Below are 13,284 nucleotides of genomic sequence, written 5' to 3'. Positions count from 1 at the left end.
CCCACGCTCACCCACGCTCACCCCACACTCACCCCACGCTCACCCCATGCTCACTCCATGCTCACCCCACGCTCACCCCATGCTCACTCCACGCTCACCCCACGCTCACCCCACACTCACCCCATGCTCACTCCATGCTCACCCCACGCTCACCCCATGCTCACTCCACGCTCACCCCACGCTCACCCCACACTCACCCCATGCTCACCCCACGCTCACCCCACGCTCACCCCACGCTCACCCCACACTCACCCCACGCTCACCCCATGCTCACTCCATGCTCACCCCACGCTCACCCCACGCTCACCCCACGCTCACCCCATGCTCACTCCATGCTCACCCCACGCTCACCCCATGCTCACCCCATGCTCACTCCACGCTCACCCCACGCTCACCCCACGCTCACCCCATGCTCACTCCACGCTCACCCCACGCTCACCCCACGCTCACCCCACGCTCACCCACGCTCACCCCACACTCACCCCACGCTCACCCCATGCTCACTCCATGCTCACCCCACGCTCACCCCATGCTCACTCCACGCTCACCCCACGCTCACCCCACACTCACCCCATGCTCACTCCATGCTCACCCCACGCTCACCCCATGCTCACTCCACGCTCACCCCACGCTCACCCCACACTCACCCCATGCTCACTCCACGCTCACCCCACGCTCACCCCACGCTCACCCCACGCTCACCCACGCTCACCCCACACTCACCCCACGCTCACCCCATGCTCACTCCATGCTCACCCCACGCTCACCCCACGCTCACCCCACGCTCACCCCATGCTCACCCCACGCTCACCCCACGCTCACCCCACGCTCACCCACGCTCACCCCACACTCACCCCACGCTCACCCCATGCTCACTCCATGCTCACTCCACGCTCACCCCACGCTCACCCCACGCTCACCCCATGCTCACTCCATGCTCACCCCACGCTCACCCCATGCTCACTCCACGCTCACCCCACGCTCACCCCACGCTCACCCCACGCTCACCCCATGCTCACTCCATGCTCACCCCACGCTCACCCCATGCTCACTCCACGCTCACCCCACGCTCACCCCACACTCACCCCATGCTCACTCCACGCTCACCCCACGCTCACCCCACGCTCACCCCACGCTCACCCACGCTCACCCCACACTCACCCCACGCTCACCCCATGCTCACTCCATGCTCACCCCACGCTCACCCCATGCTCACTCCACGCTCACCCCACGCTCACCCCACGCTCACCCCATGCTCACTCCATGCTCACCCCACGCTCACCCCATGCTCACCCCATGCTCACCCCACGCTCACCCCACACTCACCCCACGCTCACCCCATGCTCACTCCACGCTCACCCCACGCTCACCCCACGCTCACCCCACGCTCACCCCATGCTCACTCCATGCTCACCCCATGCTCACTCCATGCTCACCTCACGCTCACCCCACGCTCACCCCATGCTCACCCCATGCTCACCCCACGCTCACCCCACACTCACCCCACACTCACCCCACGCTCACCCCATGCTCACTCCATGCTCACCCCACGCTCACCCCACGCTCACCCCATGCTCACCCCACGCTCACCCCACACTCACCCACGCTAACCCCACGCTCACCCCACGCTAACCCCACACTCACCCCACGCTCACCCACGCTAACCCCACGCTCACCCCACGCTCACCCCACACTCACCCCTCGCTCACTCCATGCTCACCCCACACTCACCCCTCGCTCACTCACACTCACCCCACGCTCACCCCACGCTAACCCCACACTCACCCCTCGCTCACTCCATGCTCACCCCACGCTCACCCCACACTCACCCCACACTCACCCCTCGCTCACTCCACGCTAACCCCACGCTCACCCCACGCTCACCCCACACTCACCCCTCGCTCACCCCACGCTAACCCCACACTCACCCCTCGCTCACTCCATGCTCACCCCACGCTCACCCCACGCTCACTCCACGCTAACCCCACGCTAACCCCACACTCACCCCACGCTCACCCCACGCTAACCCCACATTCACCCCTCGCTCACTCCACGCTAACCCCACGCTCACCCCACGCTCACCCCACACTCACCCCACGCTCACCCCACGCTAACCCCACACTCACCCCTCGCTCACTCCACGCTAACCCCACGCTCACCCCACGCTCACCCCACACTCACCCCACGCTCACCCCATGCTCACCCCACGCTCACCCCACACTCACCCCACGCTCACCCACGCTAACCCCACGCTCACCCCACGCTCACCCCACGCTCACCCCACGCTCACCCCATGCTCACTCCATGCTCACCCCACGCTCACCCCACACTCACCCCACGCTCACCCCACGCTCACCCCACACTCACCCCACGCTCACCCACGCTCACCCCACGCTCACCCCACGCTCACCCCACGCTCACCCCACGCTCACCCCATGCTCACTCCATGCTCACCCCACGCTCACCCCACGCTCACCCCACGCTCACCCCACGCTCACCCCACGCTCACCCCACGCTCACCCCACACTCACCCCACGCTCACCCACGCTCACCCCACGCTCACCCCACGCTCACTCCATGCTCACCCCACGCTCACCCCACGCTCACCCCACGCTCACCCCACACTCACCCCACGCTCACCCCATGCTCACCCCACGCTCACCCCACACTCACCCCACGCTCACCCACGCTAACCCCACGCTCACCCCACGCTCACCCCACGCTCACCCCACGCTCACCCCATGCTCACTCCATGCTCACCCCACGCTCACCCCACACTCACCCCACGCTCACCCCACGCTCACCCCACGCTCACCCCACGCTCACCCCACGCTCACCCCACGCTCACCCCACGCTCACTCCATGCTCACCCCACGCTCACCCCACGCTCACCCCACACTCACCCCACGCTCACCCCACGCTCACCCCATGCTCACTCCATGCTCACTCCACGCTCACCCCACGCTCACCCCACACTCACCCCACGCTCACCCCACGCTCACCCCATGCTCACCCCACGCTCACCCCACGCTCACTCCACGCTCACCCCACGCTCACCCCACGCTCACCCCACGCTCACCCCACGCTCACCCCATGCTCACTCCATGCTCACCCCATGCTCACTCCACGCTCACCCCACGCTCACCCCACGCTCACTCCACGCTCACCCCACGCTCACCCCACACTCACCCCACGCTCACCCCACGCTCACCCCACGCTCACCCCACGCTCACCCCATGCTCACTCCACGCTCACCCCACGCTCACCCCACGCTCACCCCACGCTCACCCCATGCTCACTCCATGCTCACCCCACGCTCACCCCACACTCACCCCACACTCACCCCACGCTCACCCCACACTCACCCCACGCTCACCCCATGCTCACTCCACGCTCACCCCACGCTCACCCCACGCTCACCCCACGCTCACCCCATGCTCACTCCATGCTCACCCCACGCTCACCCCACGCTCACCCCACGCTCACCCCACGCTCACCCCACACTCACCCCATGCTCACCCACGCTCACCCCATGCTCACTCCATGCTCACCCCACGCTCACCCCACACTCACCCCACACTCACCCCACGCTCACCCCACGCTCACCCCACGCTCACCCCATGCTCACTCCACGCTCACCCCACGCTCACCCCACGCTCACCCCACGCTCACCCCATGCTCACTCCATGCTCACCCCACGCTCACCCCACGCTCACCCCACGCTCACCCCACGCTCACCCCACACTCACCCCACGCTCACCCACGCTCACCCCACGCTCACCCCACGCTCACCCCATGCTCACTCCATGCTCACCCCACGCTCACCCCACGCTCACCCCACGCTCACCCCACGCTCACCCCACACTCACCCCACGCTCACCCACGCTCACCCCACGCTCACCCCATGCTCACTCCATGCTCACTCCATGCTCACCCCACGCTCACCCCACGCTCACCCCACACTCACCCCACGCTCACCCACGCTCACCCCACGCTCACCCCATGCTCACCCCACGCTCACCCCACGCTCACCCCATGCTCACTCCATGCTCACCCCACGCTCACCCCACGCTCACCCCACGCTCACCCCACACTCACCCACACTTACCCCTTGCTTACCCTACACTCACCCCACGCTCACCCCATGCTCACCCCACACTCACCCACGCTAACCCCAAGCTCACCCCACGCCCACCCCACGCTCACCCCACACTCACCCACACTTACCCCTTGCTTACCCTACACTCACCCCACGCTCACCCCATGCTCACTCCACGCCCACCCCACACTCACCTCACGCCCACCCCACGCTCACCCGAAACTCACCCGACACTAACTCCACTCTGAGATGATGGTGATGATGGTACTTTTAGCTTTTTTTGTAAGTGTCAAACCATTGCCTTTCTCCACAAAAGAACCCATATTTTCCTTTAAAACGACACCCCCCCCACCCACCCCCCGTGTGTATCTTTAAAATTACTTAGAGATTCTGACCGAGGTCCCCTAATGTGCGGAGATGCCCCGTGGGCGCTTTGTCTCGGACGTCTGCTGCTTTCGAACCTTTAAGGTCAAGCCAGAAGGAACGGCACCCAAAGCCTTTCTCAATTCTTGATTTTGAAGAAAAATAAAACAAAATCTCCCCGGAGCAGCGCACAGGCGAGAGCGGCGTTCGTCACTCATTTTCAGACATCGTCAGTGCGAGGTGCCTCCACACATTTTAAACCATTGGGCGAGGGGGGGGGAGTTTGACAGCAGCACGATGATGATGATGATGGAGGGGGGGTGGGTATTCACTCTTTGTGCATTGTCTGGGGGCCACACCACAGGGGCCGCGCTGAAGGCCACCAGGGAGGCTGCCAGTGGCCCATGAGGCCTTGCAATGAGGGGCGCCGGCTCAGAGAGACGTGCACGGGCATGGAGGCAGACACAGACGGAGAGGGGGGGGGCACTCAGACGGAACGCTAAGGGGGGGGGGGGCAGGAGGTTCTAGGCAGACAGAACAGGCAGAGTTCATAGACGGGCGGATAGACAAGCAGACACATTGGGCAGGCAGTCTGGAATGACAGGCAGGTCGAGGGTCGATGACGCACGTGTGTTTGTTAGACTTCTTTCGCACCGTACGTAGCCAACCATGCTAATCGGAGGTGGGGGAGAGGAGGGAGCGGTGGGAAGGACAAGAAGCAACTGGGCAAGAACTAGACAAGGGGAGAGTACATGGACAACCGGACAAACGTGTAGGGGATGGAGGAATACAGTGAGAGCAAGGGAGAGAATATCTCCTCCACCCCACAGAAAAAACACAATTAATCATCCCTCCCCCGGACGAGAGCGAGAGAGAGAGAGCGCGCACACACGCGCGTCAATAAAACACGGCGCTGCGGCACACTTGGAGTAATGCGCTGAAAATACGGACAACGCCGGACGACGCAGCCGTGGCCGCCTTGTTGCTCAGAAAGCTTCGCGACGACTGTGCCAGCGTTGCCGAGCTCTTAGCGGAATGAATTTTTCAAATTGCAGACTCCCGCGATGGCCGCGCGCGCCGGTTACCTAGAGGAGTTGGGGGGGGGGAGTGGGGATATTTCTGCGCGGGGTGATTCCTGTGTACCCCCATGTACCGCACAAGCGGTTTTTTTGAAGTCTCAGCTCGGTTTGGGCATTGCCCGGAGGAGAGGACACACGGGGGTAGGGCAGCAGAGCTTCCGATCGTGTGATCGTCGGTTCCAAGGTGGTCATCCATCATCAATCATCCATTATCATCATCATCTATCAATCATCATCAGTAATGATCAGCGTCACAGTCATACCTAATCAGTAATCATCAAGGTGATATTCCATTTGTGCTATCGGTGGGGATGCCGTGGAGATTAATCCGTCCCATTTAGGACCTCTCACAGCGAGCAGAGCGCGACATGACATCACGTCCCCGATAATGACGTCATAATAATTCCCTCTGAAGTTGCCTTCAATGAATGGGTATCTTCACCCACGTGATCAGACGGTGCGCCCCGATGTGCCCGGCAAAGAGCGTTTGTTGCGTGACAACCCAGCCTACATATTTCATCTTTAGAGCTTGGTATATCCTGAATTATGCACCGAGCACAACAACAACAAAAACTGGTGACCAGGCTGAAATCGTCAATTCACCGCACGGGAAAATTACAGTTCAATCACGGGTCCCTAAATCTCAAATATGAAGCCAGGATCTCCGTGGCGGTTCCAATTCAGTCCATCGACATGGCCATTATGAGCCATGCCTTGCCCGCACATACACTGTACAGTTTTTTCCTCACTTTATGTGGTAGTAGATGCGTTTAAAAAAACGGGGCACACGAAGCAGCCGCCTGCTAAGTGGCGCGTACAACAGCACGGTGGCAAGATGTTAACTACCTCGCCTGGTATACAGGAGGTGCTGGGTTTGATACCGACCCTCACGCCTGCTGCTGTATATTTCAAGTTTGCATGTCTCTCTCTCTCTCTCCGTGGTCGTGTGGATTTTTTTCCGAGTCCTCCAGGTTTTTCCCTCCACACTTAGAATCATCGTCACGCGTTTTGAGTATTTGGCTGCCGCTATGAATTCCCACACGATGGTGACGATGAGCCACTTTGTCGAGCTATCATTTGTGATCGCCAGGTCGCTTCTAGAAAAAGAGCTAAAGAAGCTCAGTGGCCCTTTCCTGGTAAAAATAAAAAATTGGTATTTAGATATATTGATTAATTATCTGCGTGTGATATAAACGAGATCTGTGAGATTTAATGTATCGTAAGTATGCTCGCGTCTGTCGCCAGAGTTAGGTGGTGCAAAGAAAAAGAGTTATATTTAGCTGAACGTGCCTTACCTGGGAAAAAAAAAACGTTTCATAAATACAGGGACTCCTCCACTTATGAACGAGTTAGGTTCCAGAGGTGAAACGTTGTATAATCTCCCATAGATGTAGATGCCACTGGTTCTTCACGTTCTGCAGATGTAGATGCCACTGGTTCTTCACGTTCTGCAGATGTAGATGCCACTGGTTCTTCGCGTTCTGCAGATGTAGATGCCACTGGTTCTTCACGTTCTGCAGATGTAGATGCTACTGGTTCTTCACGTTCTGCAGATGTAGATGCCACTGGTTCTTCGCGTTCTGCAGATGTAGATGCCACTGGTTCTTCACGTTCTGCAGATGTAGATGCCACTGGTTCTTCACGTTCTGCAGATGTAGATGCCACTGGTTCTTCACGTTCTGCATATGTAGATGCCATTGGTTCTTCATGTTTTGCAGATGTAGATGCCGCTGGTTCTTCACGTTCTGCAGATGTAGATGCCACCACCGCCATCTATTGCTCTGGTGGTTGAACTTACGACTCTCGGTCCGAACAAGCAACTAGACATACGGACCAGGTTTGTTCGTGTCTCTGAAAGTTCGTAAGTCGAATAGTGGAGGAGTCCCTATAGCTTAGTGTGCTTGCCCCGACAGTCTGTTAAGGCTACGGTGGGGGGCTAGCTGGTGTCAGAAAACGGCCGGGGGGGGAATCATCCGTGCGTGTGCTTGACCGTCGCTCTTCCCTCCTTGCCCCTCGCCACTGGCCGTCGCCCGTCGCCGCCGTTGGCGCCCGCGCAGCTGCGAGATCTCGTGGCTGGAGGGCCGCGACGTGACGCAGCGGGTCGTGCGCAAGCGCCAGAAGCACAAGAGCACGGGCAGCGTGCGCGTCGTCACCAGGACGGAGCGCGCAGAGTCCTTCTTCCACTTCTTCAGCCCGCCACGAGGTAACGAGCTAACACCCACGATGAGGTAACAGAGTAACTGCCCTGTAAATGTGGAACGTTGGGGCGACGTTGGTCCAGCGGTTCCTTGCCCCATCATACCGTACGTAGCCAACAGCGCTAATCGGAGGTGCCGGATTTCAATCGCACCGGGGTTGGATAACAATCGCACTGCGCTCGAATTAAAAATCGATCTGGGCGCGTACAGATGCACCTCCACGCTCTCTGTGCCGCCGTCCGTTACCCCCCGGCGTGTTTCTTTTGCTATCCCAGTATCGGACACTGAGTGCGACAAGGAGGACTTCTTGATCCAGGCGATGCTCGCCACGGACTTTGAGGTCGGCCACTTCATCCGCGACCGCCTGGTCCCGCGAGCCGTGCTCTACTTCACGGGCGAGGCCCTCGACGACGATGACGACGATGATGATGACGACGACGATGACGACGTGAGTGAAGGATGCGGCTCACGTCGAAATCTCCCTCCACCGGTCCCTCCTCTCTCCTCCTCTCTCTGTCGGCTGCTCCGCATCGACGGCAGGTCCTCGGCTGCCACCTTGCTCCATCCTCCAGTCCCCAAACGACCCCTTCCCTCGGCTCCCCCTCGCAACGTCCCCGTCCTCCCTCCTCGTGCCCGTCCCTCTCGCTCCGCGAGCTCGCCGACCGAGGCCTGCGACGTGCCGGATCTGAGACTGGCGCTGCCACTAGAGCCGCGTAGTAGCGACGTCTCCCCCATATCCCCCATCCCCCCCCCCCCCCCGTCTCCCCCATCTCCCCGCGTGTCACCACGTCACCTGCGACTGCCCCGTCTCCCCGCGTGTCACCACGTCACCTGCGACTCCCCGCGCAGCTAAACTCGGTCGTCTCTCTTGTTTGCAGTACGAGGACGATGATGAAGAGGGAGAAGAGAATGAGGTGAGCTCCCTTTTCCCATTCTCCGGTGCCCACTGTGAACGCAGTCGTTTCGGCATCGATGACCGAGGCCCAGACCCTACAATTTCTTGCTTATGCCCCCCCCCCCCCCGCTGGAGGAAGGACCTCCACCAGCCAGAGAGCCAGAGGAGAGGCCCCCCCCATCCCCCCACGGGGATGCTGCCACTGGACTTGGAATCTCCGGTCACGGTAGTTAAAACAATTGTGAAATGTTCAACCCCGCAGTACAACAGATGGGCACGACCACAAGTTAGTCGGTCAGCAGGTCACGTACGCTGGGGTGAAGCGTGCGTGCTCCCACCTCGTCCAAAACGCCTGGCCGTTGTTGGAAGAGTAGGCCAAATACCGTATTGATGTGTTTCTGTAGGCGCATCCACCAGTAGTGGCAAGTACACAAATTAACTTCATGGCGGGACCCCAGGGTCCCATAAGCCCCCGGCTCTCGCATAAACTGCGACGCAACGTCATTTCATGTCTGTCGAAGGCGAACGACGCGGCGATCTATTCCTCTCGACGAGCTCCACACGATGCGCTAATCAAAGTTTCAAAGTTGTGTTTCTTCTGCGCATTCGTCCTCGCTGTGCTTGGACGACATGACTTCAGAATGATCCGTGCCAGGTGGGTCGCGGCGTTTATGTGCGCGGTGGGACAGAGTCGCCAAAAACTAATTAAATAATTGCGATTTTGACTTCGGTTTATTAGGAACCACGGGGTCCCGCCATAAGGTTCATTTGTTGAACTTATTTAGCGCTGCACGTAGCCAACCGCATTCATTGGAGGTGCGGGGGAAGGACAACAAACTAAACACGAAAGGCAGTTCTAAGGGAATGAGTTTTCAATTTAGGCGATTTAAAATGTGCGCAGACCCCAGTGGCTTCCTAACATCAGAAGGAAGAACGTTCCAGACTGCCGCGGAAGCGCAACTGAAAATGCGAGCGACACGATTTATTCTTTGGTGTCTCTCAACACAGACACCAGGTGGCGCTCTCATACATCTCGAGGGAGGTCTTACAAACTTAGCCATGAGTTAACGCGTGGGAGGTTTTCGCGACCAATATTATTCATAAGAGGGGGTTTGGTTTAGATCGCGTGAATATAAATGTGTTGTTAAACCCGCCACCACCCGACACAGCCAACTAGTAAGGTTTGTCACGTAAACAGAACGTGCCAATTAGCAGAGGTGTGGACTCGAGTCATGTGACTTGGACTCGAGTCAGACTCGAGTCATGAATTTGATGACTTGCGACTCGACTTGGACTTGCATAACAATGACTTTGTCCCACCTCTGCCAATTAGTTACGAGTACAGCACACCGGTTGTGTGCTGGAAAGTAAACCCACAACATTTACAATTTGAGTACGACGTTTCCCCGGTAATTGCAAACAGCCTCTGAATTGTGGATAATTCCTCCTCTTTCTGAGCCATGAGATCATTATTGAAAAATATCAAACGTCTATTTGGGTGATGCTCGGTGCCTAATTTGCCGTGGAACATATTCCACTCGATTGGAGAGTCTGAGGTCAGCAGCTGATGCCCCATCTGGAGTGTAGTCTCCGCCACAGTTGCGTGGCACTCGTTCCACAAACTTTGGGGGTGACCAGAAGTTGCATTTCAGCAGGAGCTTCTCCACTGCTGATCTCCAGAAAGCATTTACGCCCTCAACCCAGAAGGTATGGCAGCAAGTACTAATTGCAGGGCTCCCCCTTTACCTTGACCTTTATCCAATTATCAGGCTGAGACCATCACTTCACTGAGCGACAACCTGGTTTAACCACCTCGTCTGGTTTGCAGGAGGTCGTGGGTTCGATCCGGACCCTGACCCATGTATATTTTGAGTTTGCATGTCTCTCTCTCCCCGCGGTAGCGTGGATTTTTCTCCGGGTCCTCCAGTTCTTCCCTCCACATTTTAGAATCAACGTGCGGTTAGAGTATTTGGCTGCTATAAATTACCACACGATAAGCCATTTGGTTAAGCTGTCATTTGTGGCCAGGTTGCTTCTGAAAATGAGCTACAAAGCAGCTTACCTGGTAAAATAAAATAAACTGTTTAATCGTTATGGTTTTTAATCGCGAGTGGCTAGAACCTGGATTTGGAATCCATAGTCTTACACAGTGGTGCTGGCTGAATGTTCTGACACGGCCATTAAAATCCCACTGAGCTGGACAACCATCCCCCTTGCTGTTTTTAATTTCAGTTTTTCTCATTCTTCACTGATACCCCCCCTCCCTCCGCCGCCCCCACCGTGGTAATTATAATTGATCGCCACCAGCTCGGACAGGGCTGCATATAGAGATGAGCACAGGCCCCAATCAGTGCCGGATTAAGCTAGTGCAGGGCCTGTAGCATATGTTATAAAAGGGCCCTAAATAAATAAAAATGAAACATAAATATAAAAAAAGACATTTTTTACTTGCATAGTTAAGTAATTATATTTTTAATTTGCTATACAGCCAGATGATACGACAAATCGCTAACCATAAACACCCAGTGGTTCGTCAAAGTTGAAGGCAGTATAGTACTATTGTAATAGAGCAAGTGCAGAATCACTGAACCGGAATTGACAGCTTGAAAGCATTTAGCGCGGGGCCCTTGAAAGTGCGGGGCCCGTAGCTACTACATATGTAGCTACTTTTGCTACTACGATAATCACGCAATGGCCCCAGTGCCCTTTCAATTTGGGTCCCCGATTATGCAAGATCTATTTCGTAGATAACCCCCCCCCCCCGCACTCAATTGATAGGGAGAAATAATAGGGGTTTTAAAATTGTATTGCAAAGCCTATAATTGTCTCCCTCGCCCAGATCGATACACTTATTACATCCTATTAGCACGCTCTCGATACACCCTGTCCAACATCACCGGTCTGATTTGCTTTCAGCATAAGCCGAGGATCGTTAGGAATCAGCGGAATTTCCATAAATGGATAACTCTGTATAATGTTGTCTTTATGGACGTGTCTGTGTATGTGTGTGCTCGCTAACAGCACTTGCCCCAACAGTCTGTTCAGGCTATACGGCAGATCTTTGTCTTTGTACTTAACGGAGCGAAGTGGAAGTGTAGCAGTCAGCGCGCTGCGCTACGAACCCGGCAGCCGCCCGAGTTCGATTCCTACTCACGGCCATCGCCAGAGACGATTATCTGAACCGGTCCTGGGCCGCTCCTAGGTCGACTCAGTCTCAAATGAGTACCTGGTGCCATGTGTAAAACATCGCCACGAGGGAGACAAAGGTGGCCGGGCGTGGTGCTGGCCACCCATCCCTTCGTGTGCCGTGCTGGCCTTCATAGGGTGCTACTCGCTAACAGCACTTGCCCCCACAGTCTGTTATGTCTATACGCTGGGTTGTTTGTCTTTGTATTTAACACAGGAGCTCGATGGGAAGAGATGCAATCAGAATGAGGACACCAAGCCCCAGGTAATAAGGGGGTTTCTCACTTACACAACACATCGTCGTCATCAGTCATTATCCACTGTTGGATGAAGGCCTCCCCAAAGTCATTGCCATCTTCCATCGTCTTCTGATGCAAAACAGGCTCATTTAAATGCCACTCGTTCTCGCTCCCAAATTATTTTTATTGTTTGGGGGTTTTTTTAATCTATTTTAACCAAATTCTATGTATATTGTGCCGTTGTCGACACACGGTAAGGTGAGCAAATTTCCATTTGAAACTCGCGCAAATTTGCACTGCCCCATGTTCGAGAATGACCTTGGGAACATGACATTACAGAACTACTACAAGTCACGTCAGCACACAATACAAGAAAGTGAGATGGAGCCAAGTTAAGCAATTCAACAAATAATAAATATAGGCATAGAATGGCAGTACACATTGCACGAGTATATACATTTTCACAGATTCGTCGAGATAAAATGTAAGCTGGAGCAGGGGCAGAAAAACGACAACAGAAACAACAACAACCCAAAAGCAGCACACCGAGACAACACAGTCTTTCGATTACATTACACTTTACAATCGAACTCATTGATACTCCCACGGAGGAAAAGGTTGACGGCTTCCAAAGCTACGGTTGCAATTGCGGCCGACCATCCATCTGGCACCGAAATCGTTCAAGCTCGCGATTCGCGTCGCTCGCGGGAATGGTTTTTAATCCGGGTTTCGTTCTTCTCCCTTCGCACCAGGTGGGGTGAATGAAAACATTTGCTACTCGCAGCAAGAGGAGGAGAGCGGATCTGGATGACGGCCCACGAGGCTTCGGGAGTTACTCTGGACCCCCCCCACCACACCCCCAAGCTCGACTCTAGCCAAGACACCGCGACGGCGGCGAGGACGCCGACAATGTTTTTGTACACTCTGCCTAAACGAATAATTCACAAAGACAACAACTGTAACACCACTACTACTAACGGTATTTAAATATACTATTTTAATTTAGTCGTGCGTGTGTGTGTGTGTGTGCGCGTGCGTGCACACGTGCCAAAACGGTCAAAATGTTTTGAGAACGGAAGGGAATTCATATTTGAACCAATTTCATGTTTTATTCTGGTAGGGTGCAGTCAACTTCAACAGCGAACGAGCGGTGAAAAAGGCCTTATTGAACAACGGGAGAGTAAGGGGAAACTGTTGGGGATCGTACATAGGAGCCAAGCAGATA

The 13,284-nt window shown here is 56.2% G+C and overlaps 1 protein-coding gene across 1 annotated transcript in view; it reads left to right on the top strand.

Annotated features, from left to right (window-relative positions):
- The window catches only part of LOC144718696 (nucleosome assembly protein 1-like 1), a 75,163-nt gene extending 62,103 nt beyond the window's left edge, over positions 1-13,060 (top strand). The window contains exons 10-14 of the mRNA XM_078594152.1: positions 7,599-7,744; positions 8,015-8,187; positions 8,618-8,653; positions 12,038-12,085; positions 12,812-13,060. Coding sequence (XP_078450278.1) covers positions 7,599-7,744; positions 8,015-8,187; positions 8,618-8,653; positions 12,038-12,085; positions 12,812-12,820 — 412 coding nt within the window. The 3' untranslated portion in view covers positions 12,821-13,060. The remainder of the gene's footprint in view (positions 1-7,598; positions 7,745-8,014; positions 8,188-8,617; positions 8,654-12,037; positions 12,086-12,811) is intronic.
- The last annotated feature ends 224 nt before the right edge of the window (positions 13,061-13,284 follow it).

Source organism: Lampetra planeri, chromosome 5 (assembly GCF_965212315.1).
Source record: "Lampetra planeri chromosome 5, kcLamPlan1.2.h2, whole genome shotgun sequence".
Lineage (NCBI taxonomy): Eukaryota > Metazoa > Chordata > Hyperoartia > Petromyzontiformes > Petromyzontidae > Lampetra > Lampetra planeri.
Note: the sequence above shows the minus strand (reverse complement) of the source record. Positions and strands in the feature narration are given on the sequence as shown.